This window comes from Sphaeramia orbicularis, chromosome 12, assembly GCF_902148855.1.
Source record: "Sphaeramia orbicularis chromosome 12, fSphaOr1.1, whole genome shotgun sequence".
NCBI classification, from domain to species: Eukaryota; Metazoa; Chordata; class Actinopteri; order Kurtiformes; family Apogonidae; genus Sphaeramia; species Sphaeramia orbicularis.
In genome coordinates this window covers 18148752-18163281 of record NC_043968.1, presented here as the reverse complement: position 1 = coordinate 18163281, position 14530 = coordinate 18148752, and the positions used below count along the sequence as shown (strand labels likewise).

General features: G+C 39.7%; 2 protein-coding genes across 5 annotated transcripts in view; one reads left to right on the top strand and one right to left on the bottom strand.

Annotated features, from left to right (window-relative positions):
- The window catches only part of rasgrf2a (Ras protein-specific guanine nucleotide-releasing factor 2a), a 25469-nt gene extending 23971 nt beyond the window's left edge, over nucleotides 1-1498 (bottom strand). For 2 of the 4 annotated variants that reach the window (XM_030148317.1, XM_030148318.1), the window contains exon 1: nucleotides 722-1498. In XM_030148317.1, the coding sequence (XP_030004177.1) occupies nucleotides 722-1000 (279 nt within the window). In that variant the 5' untranslated portion in view covers nucleotides 1001-1498. The remainder of the gene's footprint in view (nucleotides 1-721) is intronic. The other 2 variants (XM_030148314.1, XM_030148315.1) reach the window with 1 other exon arrangement.
- The window catches only part of ankrd34ba (ankyrin repeat domain 34Ba), a 27636-nt gene extending 13106 nt beyond the window's left edge, over nucleotides 1-14530 (top strand). The window contains exons 2-5 of the mRNA XM_030148319.1: nucleotides 8760-8891; nucleotides 9652-9794; nucleotides 12133-12237; nucleotides 12761-14530. Of these exons, the coding sequence (XP_030004179.1) occupies nucleotides 12809-14449 (1641 nt within the window). The 5' untranslated portion in view covers nucleotides 8760-8891; nucleotides 9652-9794; nucleotides 12133-12237; nucleotides 12761-12808 and the 3' untranslated portion in view covers nucleotides 14450-14530. The remainder of the gene's footprint in view (nucleotides 1-8759; nucleotides 8892-9651; nucleotides 9795-12132; nucleotides 12238-12760) is intronic.

Here is a 14530-nt window from a genome sequence, read left to right as displayed (position 1 = left end):
ACCTCTGTGTGTGGACCAGAAGTAGCAATGTTAAATGGAAACGGCATCTTTCCTTCCTTTCAGCTCCACACCATAACAGATCAAAACAAATGTGACATATGTGCAGTGGTGGAGAATATCGTAACGGTAGCAATACTACTGTACAGTGTACTCTAAAATAAGGAGCATGTAGTAAATACAGTGTTAAACGTTAATGTCCTGCATTCAGAACCTTACTTATGTAGTATTAACATTAATAGGCCTACTTAAAGAAGAATAGGAAGTACACAATAGATCATTCACGGGGCTCTTTTTAATTATTGTATGTGTACTTATACTGCTTGGGATACTGTATAAGTTATTTTTGTACACTACTAATAATTTCATTCTGAAAAGCAAGTGTTAACTAAAGTTTCTTGAACTAGATGTGGAATGAAAAGTGCAATATTTGCTTCTAAAATATAATGAGGTAGCCTATATGCTTTTTGTTAAAAATGTCAAATGATGATAAACTGTTTTTCAACCAAGAAATAAGGCACAATATGTGTTCCTTTTAAATAAACTACTTTCTACTGATGTTAATCTGACCTACAACAACAACAACAACAACTAATAATAATAATAATAATAATAATAATAATAATAATAATAATAATTTGTGTAATACATTTCCAGGGTGATAAAAACAAATCTGAAGGCTCTGTGACCGGGACGTCCCTCCACTCCTGCCCCCTCCACGCACCTGCTGTTTCTCCGTGGGCTCCTTGCTGATGGCGGACACCTTGGGCGCCGGTGCCCGTTCGCACGTGCATCCCTCCAACAGGTATATACCGGAGGGCCTCGTGCTCTGGTCGTTCTCGAAGTAGAAGAGCACGTTCTGGTAGAGGGCGAAGTACTTCTCGGCCCAGCGGCTGTTCTCCGTGGTCTTCTTGCTCAGGAAGCCCCGCCTGGTGCCCTCTTTACGCGCGACCACCGACAGATACAGAGCGTGTCCCTCATTGTACCGCACGCTCTTCTGCATTTTATGCGACTGTTTTTATTTACTGCCGACTTCAAATGAGAACCCAAAGCATCACATCGTACCTTCAGATGTTACCATTGTTTTGTGCACCGGAGCGAAAGCGGTGAAAATGTGGGTTTGCTGTTAAAGGTAATCCAGGCTTACCATGGTATAAAAAGTTGTAGTGTCCGCGGCGCAGCGCACATCCCTCTCGCCAAATTGAGGCTTTACTCTGGGATGTCCTACCGAGCTGAGCCGCAGAAAGACAAAGACTTCAGCGCGTGCCCATGGTCCAAACTTTAACTCGGAGTTACCGGACGCTCGAGACAACGACGGAGGAGCGGGCGCTCGTCGCCGCGCGGTAAAAAATGTATCGAAATAAGAAAGCCTATTGTAGCGTCAGCAACGCACAACAAAAATAGATTCAGGGAACAGACGGTGAAAACAGAATCACGACGGAGATCAGCGGTAATCGGCTTTGACACCAACTTAAAGAGACAGGTCGCTGCTACCCGCCGCGTCGCGCGCTGCTGTCTGCCCGCTGCGCCTCACAGGAGCGCACGAGCCCTTAAACGCCTACAGGTGCACAGAGGCGCGTGAGAGGCCAAAAGTTGAACGGTTGGAGCCTATCAGAGAACGGCAAAAACCGGGGGGGGGGGGGGGGGTATGGGAATGTAGTTTGATGAAGTTTAGGGTCGGCCACTGAGAAATAGATGTCATCTCTTTATTTTATTTTTCCTTCTTTTAGATTCTGTTTCAAAAATAGTTGGCCTATAACAGGGATAATCTCTTAATGTTCTAATTTAGTTTTTAGTTCAACTTGACCGTCAAATTGTCAAAATGCAGTGCAGTTTAGCTTTACTTATATACAGCGTCTTTCATACAAACATGGAGACTAACTAATAATACAAAAAATTCTGCAAGACTAAAATGAAAGAATACTGGTAAAAAAGATTAATTCAATTAATTTTTTTTTTTTTTTTTTTTTTGAAGGAAAGATTTTAAAAAAAAACTGCCCATATGCTGCAGAGAAAAAACATTGTTACTTTTAAAAGACTTGGTTAACTAAACTTTGACTGAATCATAACACATGGTGTACAAATAAAATGCCTACTGAATAAAAATATGTTGACAATTTTCCAAGTTTGAGTCCCTCATACATAAAAATGAAGTCAAAAATGCTTTTTGGCTGTAGTTTGTAAGATACAGTCTGGGGTCAAAATGTGAAATTTCAAAACACTGTCTGCACTTTGAAATACATTCACTTTACAGGCTGTTTATGGTGGGAGACTTATATGTTGTATAAAAGTACATAAACCAATATATATGTGTAATAGCTTTTTATCATATGCAGTGAAAACATCAACTAACCATCACTTTTGCCATTCATGTTATTAAAGTATGTAAGATTTAGAACATTTAATCTCTGAGACAATACATTTCTAAAATTAAAATGTAGACCAGTGCTATCAGTGTATTATCCTACAGATGCTGACTCTCAGTTGGTCTGTTCCACATGAACGGTGGATAAAAGCAGAAGTTTCTATTATTGTAAACTGATGATACGCCTCAGGGGATGGGTGTTTGTGTTGAAACTCCAATCTATCTTGAAAGCACAAACAGATGTTGTGCTTTAGCAGACCGTTTCTGTGCGTGCATGTAAATGCACAGGGACAGATGTTTATGGGTGTGTGTCTGTGTGTGCATACATCTCTGTGTCGTCGCCTTTGCACTGAAGACTGTAATGTTTTAATATGTGTAGGAGGGGAATTTGTGCAGGAGGTAAAGGCAGTGGAGACCCTAAGCAGCTTCAACCTTTTCCCCTCATACCACAATTATTTTAAGGTCAGGGTCAGGTTAGAGTAAGGTCTGAAGCAAACATTTTAACAGCTTGGGTATCATGTAGCTGATGACATCTGTATTACATTCACATGCACAATCACACTTCCACACAGATGAACACAGTCAAAAGACACAATGCAGCACACAGACGATGCCAGTCTAATCTGTTAGGCAGCTTAGTATCAGTTTACTGTGATGAAGTCTAACCCTACTTTATTCTGCAGTGACCTGTTGAGGTTTTATTCAATAGTGGGATGTTGTGACAAAGACACACTCTCAGTTGAAGCGAGAGTGCATCTTTCCTTGTGCAGCAGATGCACTGCCACCCACATCTGACTGAGAATAATCAAACCCACGCTGGCGCAGATCTGTATCCACTGGGATGTTAAAACAGGGGACCACATGTTAACTCCTACAGTAACCCACCTTGAGCCTGAAATTCCTCTGCGCAAACACACGTTGAATATTCTAATGGCTGATAGAAAGATGATACCACAGAACAGAAGAGTACTTTGGATGGTTCCTCATTTACATTGATTTTCAATCGGTTTTGAATATGGATTTCCAGATTGAAACAGATGACATTAGCATTGCCTTCTAAGTTCATGTTGAGAAGCAGCAGAAAGAAGATGCAGAGTGTAAAACAGTAAATGCACAAAATGTTCTGCCTGAGATTTATTTTATTATAATTTTGTAGATAAACACAGCAAAGTCTTGACAAGCCTCCTCATTAACTGCTAAGGTAGGTTAAAGTCATCCTTTGGTGTCTCAGTTACAAAGCATTAATGGCCATATCTGACCTCTGCATCCACAAGCAAACAGCAACAATGCTGACAAATGAAAAAAAATAAAAAAACTCACTGCGGCTTAGTATCAGTAGTGAAACTGGGGAGGAGCACAGAGAGAAACAATCCCTCTGAGGTTAGAGGAGAGGGCAAGGACATGCATGTTGCATCACAGCCAGGCACCAGACACACACTGGTCACTTTCCACTGCTGCGACTGCTGCAGTGTTTTTCAGCCTGAAGGGGAGCACGTCAAGTTACACACTTGTTCTGCTGTTTAGCTGTCCACTCTCACAACACATGATGCACTGCAGTATGTAATGCAGCAAAATACACAGCCTAGATAAAAAAAGTCATCACATGGATTTAACTCAGCAAATAGTTCAGATCCTTCCATTGGATCATTACTGCAGTGATTAATATGTTTCAGCTCCAACAGGTTCTTTAACTGATACAATGAGTAGCTTCTCATTTCTTAAACAGCCATCAGTTTAATAGAGTATAAAGATCGGACCGTGTTTCAATAGAAAAATGTCATGTGGTCTGATGAGTCCAGATTGACCCTGTGGATGAAGTGATTACCCATAATGCCTAGTACCTACAGAACAAGCCTGTGGAGGCAACGTTATGTTCTAGGGTTGCCTCAATTAGTCAAGTCTAGGATCAACAATGTTATGGAACTAAATGTTGACACTGTATAAGTGAAACGATGTCAAGGTGAATGCATGTAATCTAAGCTACAGGTGGTTCAACGAAATATTGAGCTTGGGACTTATTTATTTTCCAGTATTTTCCAAAGTATTTTATTGTAGTAATGTCATTTAGTATTCAAAGACATGCACTGATAGGTTAATTGGTTAATCTAAATTGCCCGTAGGTGTGAATGTGAGAGTGATTGTTTGTCTCTATATGTCAGCCCTGCGATAAACTGGTGAAATGTCCAGGGTGTACCCCGCCTTCGCCCGTAAGTAGCTGGGATAGGCTCCAAGCGACCCCCATGACCCTAGTGAGGATAAAGCGGGTTCAGATAATGAATGAATGAATGACTGAATGGATGTCATTTAGTGTTTTTCTAAAAGAAAAAGAGAAAGAGAGAAAAAAACCCTCCTCTAAACATTAAATAGTTACAGTATCTGAGTCTGACTCCTCAGATGATGTTTATTTACAGACCATAAGTATCATTACGATCCACTAACCCGACAAATGTATTCTGAAATTCACCTCCCTTCTAGTCAGTCCTGAGGAATATGTGGTTCATCTAAAAGCTCCACTGTGGCTGACTTTGTCTGTCTGCTGTGTGGTGATGGGCACTGAGTTTATTAGAGTGTACTACTGAAAACATCTGCCTGCTGCTGAAATGTAAGTGGGTGGGAGTATCATGAGGGAAACAGTAAACATTTTGGATCATGAACCAGATGAAAAAAGAGTGCTCATTTTTTGAAAGTTTGTCTATGGATAAACTTTAACCATATGCATTGCTGTATGAGCCACTGGAGATAATATACTGGTTAAAGCCTTAAACTGATAAATAAAAGTGTCACGTTTAGCTTTTGGAAATATTCACTTTTAGATTAGACTTAAGATTTGAGTATGACTGACCCAAACTATCTGTGTATTTAATCTGATACTCCTTGCTGAAAGTTGTGAGAATATTTACAAAAACTACACATTCTGAACAAATAGCTTTCTGGGATCATTTACAAGTGACATGGAGTGGTGGGTGGTCCTGGGTGGAGACATAAGGGGCTTTTATAACAGAGCTCTCATCTGTTGATAAAGCCAGCAAGGGATTATGGAGGATTACTATTATTGCGCCTGCTATGACTGCTACATGTAATCACTGAAAATGATTGGATTGTTTAGGTAATGACAGTTACTTTAGCACAGATGTCTTTCTTAAAGAGTGGTTCAACCAAATGTATTTGATCTGATGTGGTTTAATTTTTGGAAAAGGACAGTATGTCTAACTCAGAATGAGTCCTTTCTCATATCCTCGTACTCCTGCAGTCTGTTATAGCTACTGCTAATATACAGTTTTGCACAATACAATGTAAATGTAGTTTTAACCAATGTTATTTTTCTGTCCTGCCAGAAAAATAGAAATTCTGTAACATCTATCAAAACTGGTGATGACGACTTGGCCAGAGATGACGCAGATGCAATTTAGCCCCAAGAACAGAAGCAGAGGGTTTCATTTATCTATAACTTAGAAAATACTGGAACATAGCAAGACATCACATTTATTATTAACTTTCAAACACATTGATAATTTTTGATAATTGTTCGTACCTTTTGAATTTGTATGTTTAATGTGAAGAAGAGGGAAGAAAACCTTGTTTCATTCCAAAAAACAAACAACAACAAAAAAAATTGGGGGGACAAATCTTTGAATAAAATGAAAAAACATATATGAAATGTACATGACAAGCTCATATGTACATAAAAAAGAATGTTTTATGTATTTATTTAGTGCAAAGTTGTACTTTTCTGTCTATTTATTTAATTGCTTGTTTGTTTAGTGATAATTCTGACCACAAAGACTGCTACTGCAATACTGAGCTAAGCAATAAGATATGACTTTACTGATCCCACCATGGAGAAACTGCAGTGTTTACAGCTGCAAAATACAGAAAACAGAGTACAGAAGACAGTCAGAACATTCAAGTGAAACAGGTAAATATCAAAGCGTATCTGTTATTTATATTAGTAATGACTGCAGGGGCAACTGTGATCAGCAGCTTGTAACTGAAGGGTCACTGGTTCAATTCCCCAGACCAGCAGAGAAGCTGTTGGCTGATGTGCTCTTTAGCTAGACACCCAACCCCCATTTGCCCCCAAGGCACCTGACATGACAGCTAGGAATGGGTTAATTGTAGAGGTTCAGTTTCAGTATGTGTAACATGCATAATATATTAATAAAAATAAAAATTCTTCTTGTTTTAAAATTGACTGTTTGTAAATTGTCCACTAATTACATACTTTTGCTACCCCCTGTGGTATGTAATAGTGCAGTAAATCACTTGAAAAAATCTAAAATCATTAATTCATATACAGTGTAAAAGTGTATAGTATCAGTGTGCTGAGACTGTCCGACTTTGTTATGAGAACAGCAAAACATCTGCTTTACACCTACAGTCAACCACCAGATGATCACTGACTAAAAAAAAAACTTAAAATAAAAACTCAACTGGTGTTCTCTCCCTAAGAGGGCAATCAGGCAGGTGCTGGTTAGTCATGATTACTAAACATACACAGTCCCGTGGGTGTCTCCGGTGTCCAGCTGAGAGTCCTTGTTCACAGTAGTGATTTCCATCAGAACCAGGCAGAGGGAACAGGTAATGGAGGCTTGTTTGGCTACAGCTCAAATGAGCAGCGTTGCAGTGTTTTTCATACCATCGAGGTTTCATCGCTGTAATAAAACTCTCTTGTATACATTATTAGGTGTATTTATTAATTACTTGACTTGTTTACAACTTTTGAAGCTTCTACCATAAAACCTTCAGTGTGAAACAAAATAATAAATCAGAAACCTTAGGGAGACATTGTAACTCAATGCTCAGACTCCATTTCACCCCCAGACTCCCACCACCCCCAAATATGTTGAATTCCTCAGATAATATCCACCTCATCCCACACTGTGGCTCTGAAAAACAATTACAAACATCAGACTGATGTCATCATTCACAGGAAAGCACCAAATGTTTTCACTCTTTGACTTTTAGAGGTGCAACAGTATCTACCTCACAAACAAATTCCTTTATTTATTTCAACTAAAACACAAAATTAGACCTAGACAAAAAAGACCCAGTACCAGTTTTGTGGCCTTTCCAAAACATTTTTTTCTCTATATTTAACTTTTCTAAAGTGATTTATTAGCATTTATTATGACATCATCCTCTGTATTCTGAGTTTTTTTCTGTGAACATTGTGTATTTTCCTATATTTAATTTACTGATCATATAGATGTTCATAAAAGCTCAGATTAAAGTTGACAGTTATATCAAAAACAGAGAAAACTGAAGAAAAAGTGACTTTTTCCTGTAAAATATATTATTAACTGAACATAAAACAAGTGTCTCCATCCACTGTCATTGATCCAACTCCATGGGTTTTACTGGTGAATCAATGTTGTAGAATATGATGGCGTTTCCATGGTAACTACGGAGTCTCTGAACGTCCAAATAAGTCATATCTGATGACCCTGAAAAGATGAAAAACTGCATTTTACACCAATTACTTACATGGATTGATATGATTAGTGGATCAACAGGTATTAAACATTTTACATAGTCGGTGGCTGTTTGGGTCTTTATGGGTTGATATTGTACACTGAATTAAACATGGTCAATGATATATGCATCTTTAAAGGCCTTTAACTGCTTGATGTTGAAATATACTATATATTTAGCTTTAAAGAACCACATGGGTCAGTGCAGAGATTTAACTTTTATTGCTTTTTACGACAACGAAATGACTGTAAAATTGCATTACTCTACCAAGGATCTACATTTGTAGAGTTTTTGGGTTTGAGGGTTTAGATTAAAAAGCGTATGTATTTATCTAAAAAAATTCTGTTCATATACTGTAGCTTGTTTTATAGAGATAAATAAAACAGAATGTATCCTCTTAAAAATATCCTCCTGAGACCCAGGAAAGTGAAAGTTTTAGCTTTTTTACATTAAATAATTGTCTTGATTGGAAACTGCATAAAGAAACCTTTTTATTTATTTATTTTTAATAGAATGTCCTTTGCAATGGACAATATTTTTAAAGTAAAACTGTGAAACTTTTGTCCCCTATGGAGGACAAAAATGCATTGCTGGATCTCAGGAGGATGTATCATAAAAAGTCTGAATGTGCATGTAAAAATATGAAATGGTATTTAATAAGAATCTCAAAATACACAAAAGGATAAGAGAGAAAATAAAGTATGTGACAGTTTTGCAAAAACAATGTCAAAGTGTAATGTTTTCCCCTAAAATTAGATTTTTTTTTGTCATGAAATTTGACAGATGTGACATTTTAAGCTTTAATTCATAACATTCATTTTTCTATCTGTCAGAGTATAAGATTTTTCTACCTCTTCACATTCAATCCGATAATTTCAATAACGTTCTTGAAATTTACTGAGGTAAATCTGAGGTAAATCTACAGGTGATTGCCCCCTGAAAGGAAAAAATCATAGTCCAGTGCTGACATCTAGCGGTTGATTCACGAACTGCGGCGTGAATTCGCAGTGTTTCTATGGCTACAACCAAGTCCGAGGACTGGACAGTTAACAGCTGGGTAAGTAATAGTCAGAGCAGATGATAGAGACGAGAACATCTTGTTTAAAGCACTCACACAGCCAAGCAGTGTGTATAGCACAATGCAGAAATCAGTTTCATAATCTCTGCAGCACAGTCATACTGTTATTGCACATTCTAACCTAACATTTTAATTGAGTCTGTCAATACATCAGTAGCATTTTCACATCCCCATCATACTATAATACTGCAACATTACTGAGCTTAAATATTACACACTTGTAATTTGTAATATTTACAGATTTTACTCAGCAGGGATGCAAAATATCTGCTCAGGATCTTGTTCACACACAGGTGCATACACACTCCCACACAGCCACAATGAGCAGTTCCTTTAGCACAATTACAACATGTGCAGCAGTTCAGCCTCCTTGATGGTTGTCATGGAGATGTCATTGATAAGGTAGACAATATCATTTTCCTTCCTGCACATAACTGAAAAGTCCTGTCCTGTTTGATAATTTCACATTTGACAGTCCTTTGCTGAATCACACCTGCATTAATGAAAAGACAAATCAGACATGCTGTGGTTGCCATAGAGCGTCACCTTGTGCGTTCATCCTGTCAACCTCTCCTGTCCTCCCTCTCTTTAACTCTCCTGAGCACCTTTGCTTCTGATGCTGCTGCCGCTGCTGCTGCAGTGATGGATTAACCATTTCTTAGAGCTGCCTGACAACAAGCCTGTGTCACTTTCTCTCCCACTCTCCCTCTGTCTTTCATCACACACTTTGTCCGAGGAGTAAACACAATCTGAAAATCCGTCCTCTGACTTACTGTCACCACACACTGACTCAACATCGCCTGCTCAGAAAGGACGTCAGTCGCAGTTCTGCTACAGGAGAGTAAATGTCAGCAGAAGAGGACTGATTCTGGCTGAAGACTGGTAAGTACTGTTGAAATGTACTTGAAATTATGCACATTTAGAACTTAATTTTGTGTTTGTGTCACCTGTTTACAGAATCTAGATAACTCTGAACATGTGTGTACTGTTAAGCTTTGTTGTGGCTGAAGATACATTATGTAGTATGCCATGTAACATAGTATTCTTTCATTTCTGAGAACACATATTGTGTCCTCACATGTTAACCTGCTTTGCGAATGTGTTACAATACTCTGACATGTGCACAAACTGGCATGTGAACACACACAGACATACACACACACTGACAGTAGTGGGCTCTTAGAGAATGATTGTTGAGCCAAGCCTGTTGAGGTGAAGTGGAGTTTTTTTAAACTCAATCTGCATAATGGTTAGCAGACTGCAGGCATAGTGGTAACAATGTACTGCAGTAAACTGTGTGTTATAAGCACACAAATGTAAAGAGCAGAACACTTGTTGGGAAATATGGGTAATTAAGTTAATGTTGAAAATCTTCACATGCACATTAGGACTGAAGTTGTTCGTACATGTGCAGTAGCTCCAAATTTTTAGAGCTTTCACATAATGGACAAAATAGAAGGTGTGACAACTGCAAAACACGTGTCACTGCCAGTTATGCAGGGTGTTAAGATGTGAAAAATTGGAATAAAATATGTGTAAAAATCAGCTGTTTCGTGACTGTTCAGAGGAAAAAAGGAAGTGGTGGATGGCCTTGTAGACATGGAAAAAGGATTTGATAATTTTGTGAAAAGAGTGCAACAGATTAATAATGTAAGGTTTAATAAAGGTTAAAGTAAAAAATAGACCGGCTCTGCACATCCCATAAGAAAGTTCACCAGAAACAGGCCAGATTCAAACACAAAAGCCATAATAGACTCCAGGAACAATGCATTTCAATGAGATTATAAAAATATGCCCCATTATCATTATAATAAACCAAAAACAATAGTATGATTGAAGCCACCTCCATCTAATCTGTCCAACAAGCTGCATGTTGTGCTCATTCTCGAGCTGTTGCTCAGTCGTGTTCAGCAGTGATGTCAGTGGTGACGGCAGCAGCACAATGACTGCAGAAGAAAACACAAACACCACATCTACTTATGTCTGTCTGAGCCAATGCAACAAAACTTATCAATAATGTTTTCTGAGCATTGAATTGAGCAAAACTTAAACTGGATTCAGCTGAGTTTTTAATGGACAGCGAAGCCAAAATATCAAAGAGAGGAAAATGGCTGCATAGAGATGTGACAAATGATCTTCACTGAAGATACTAACTACAAATGTTTACGGATTTCTGTGTAGCTTTTTGAGTGTGGACCATCACATGTACTACTGTATACATGGGCTGCAGTATGTGTGCTGGACATATTACAGTAGAAAGTGGAGCACTGCCAATAGCAACACACACTGTAAATACTGTATGTACACAGGTACATAGGACACAGCCCATCAAGTGCTATTACAGATAAATGCTGTGCAACATGACTCATGCACTGTGCATGAAACATAAGGTGCATGTTGATTCTTGAGGAGACAAAATATCTCTCCATAACACAGGTTTTTAAATGCCCAGTTTGTAGGATTTGGGGGATTATGAAAGATCAAATTGCAGAGATGGAATATATTATTGAAAATCATGAAAAAATCATTAGGCTATAATCATATCAAAGAAATGATCAACTTAGAATGAATGGATTATTTCTACAGAGAAAGTAGATTGTTATTGATAGTCTGCCATGGTTCTACTGTACTTTAGGATGAACCTTTCACAGTGGGTGACATCCAGCATTAAACTGCATTAGTGTCATCTAATATGTCACAGCATGGACCAGAATTAATGTCCCCATGACCAAAAGCCAGAACAGTCATTTATATTCCCACTGTAAAACTATATCTCTAACAGAGCTTCAAACCAGAGCTAATGTTTTCATACCAGTTTCACACCAAACAGATTATGGTGATTGATTTTAACATATTTCTCTTTGTTTACAAATGATTCATCAGAGATTGTGAAGAGTTTCTATTGATCTAAAGTTACTGTGGTTAAACAGACAATATACCTCTTTTATTGAAGGCAATGGTCTGGGTGTGTAGATGAGCCCTTTTACATGTAACAGCACAGTTGTATAATTCAGAGAACATTACCTCCTGACTATGGGTCATGGATCCTGAAGGGGCCCCTATCCCCACTTTGGGAACCACTGATTTAAAGAGCCATAATGTGTCATATTGAATTAGCCCTTTTATTACAGTCAGTAACATTTTATATTGAAGCTGAATGTACAAAATGTGCAGAGATGTTTTAGAAATACTGTTTGTTTTTTTGTTTTTTTAATTTCAGAGACTGCTTACCATCTGGAGTTTATGGACATTTACATTCTCACAGACAGGAAAAATGATCCACTGCTGAGTTGATTATAAGGACTGCAACGTCCATAAATTACATGTATGACTCCAAATCAAACACAAAGACTCATTGTGCGTATTATTAGATTGATCTAGCCTAATACAAAATGTCTTTTATCTTTTGCAGACGTTATTAGGTGTTGTTTTTCTAATTTTTTCAGTCTCTGACTCACAGAATAATGCTATGTTACTGTCTGCGACATTCATAACTGCACGTTGCCTGATGTGATAGAGAGAACCAAGGACAAATGGTACAAAAGCTGATAGAAAAGCTGCTGCCTCTGCTAGTGCTGCAGAAGCAAAGTGCTAATGGAAATAATGAATGCATCCAGTATGCAAGAAAATACTTGATGGTTTACATACATACGCTTTTCCAAACATTAGAACTACTTGTTTATCATACAAGTTTATTTACTGGTGAAGAAAATGGAGGATATTTCACATCAGTCTGAACACAAAGAACATGGTGATGAGGGACTTTGTTAAGCAATTTGTAGGTTTTGTGCCGTTACTGTTGTTCTTCTTTCTAACAGTCTTTCGTTTGTCTCCTGAATAATCCACAGAAACCTCTCCTTCAAAGTCTCCACAGCTATCAGTTTGAACCAAGAGGAATGGAGGGAGCAGGTGGGGTTTCTGAGGTTGCTCTGGATTCAGGTAACCCCTTACTGAAAGCAGTCTTCCTCCGCCGCCTGCGACTCACGCGTCTGCTCCTGGAGGGAGGGGCTTATATCAACGAGAGTGACAGCCAAGGCCAGACCCCCCTGATGGTAGCCTGCAGGACCCAGCATACTGATGCCCAGAGCGCCAGCAAGGTCAAGCTGGTCCAGTTTCTTCTAGAAAAGGGAGCAGACCCCAACATCCAGGACAAGGCAGGGCAGTCAGCTCTGATGCATGCCTGTCGAGAGCAGGCTGGCCCTGAAGTGGTGTCACTGCTTCTGGCCAACGGAGCAGACATTAGCCTAGAGGATCAGACTGGGACATCAGCACTGGTCTATGCAGTCACAGCTGGGGACTGGAAGGTGGTAAGGCTGCTGCTTGACACATGCAAGGCCCAAGGGAAGGAGGTGATCATTATAACAGCCGACCAGTTACCATGTGGGAAACTCCAAGCAAAGCAGTACCTTAGCATGCCTCCCCTTGGTCCTCTAGACCACTCAGATAAACTCACATCAGCAGCTCCTGCATCTCCATCTGAAATTCAGCTCATCACCTCCCCACTGTGCAACTCCACCTCCTCTTGTTCCCCCAAGCCAGTCTTCTCTTTCAAAGAAGCCCAGTTCTGTGGAGGTAGTGGTGTAAGCTCCCATCCATGTTCACCCTCACACCTCCGAGGACTTGGCCAAGCGGCGGGTAATGGACTTCAGCAGCCCCTCCTCAGACTGAACTCTGAGCCTTGGCTCAAGATCCCAGCCTCATTGCTCACCCAACAGCTTCGTGATGAGTCAGAAAATGGCCCAGACATCCACCAAACTGAAGTTCTCTCTCTCAGAGTTCCCAAACTGAATGGTGACAATTTTAGAAATTCAACAACAGAGAGCTTGAAAAGACTTGAGGAAAGATTACCAATGGATGAAGGAGTTGGCGAAGACAGAAAGAAGGACCATGTCAAACAAGGAGGACAAAAGATATCTTTACCAGGTCTTCTCTCATCCCACTCTGCCTCTCATCCAAACCTACACTCTGAGAACCTTGTTGGAGACTCTCTTAGCTCTTCTTCCTCCTTTTCTGGCGGGAAAAACCTTGGCAGCTCTCTTCACAGCTTGGCATCTTCAAACCTTTATACCATCATCCAGAGGCGAAAGCTTGGGGCAGACATCTACAGCTCTGATCCCCAGCTAGCTGTAGCTATTCAGAACATCCCAGAGGAGCCCCAGCAAAGAGCAAGAGACTCACTAGAGAGCAAAAGGCTGGTGCCGATACACTGCTCCAGCACACTGGGATCCAGGGAGCCATCATTAACCCCAGGCCTCAATAGAAGAGTGCTCTCTGGGTATGAACGCAGAGGGTCTGGAGCCTTTTTGTTGGACCACCACCACACCCAATGCAGACCCAAGTCTCTGCCACCTCTGAATATCAGCTCTTCAAAGACTCCCCTCCTCCTCGGCTCCAGTGGAGGGAGTGGTTTGTGTGAGAAAGAGCCAAACCTGAAATCTTTCATTCCATCTGCTCCTCCTGGACACCCAAAGGAGCTGACCAGGCGCATGCTGCTGAGGAGACACTCAATGCAGACCGAGTTCAAAACCACAGCTTAAAATCAAACCTGGGAGAAAAAGCTCAGCAATATGATCTCATGTAAAATGTCTTGCTATTTAATGTAGTGTCTGTGTTGTAAA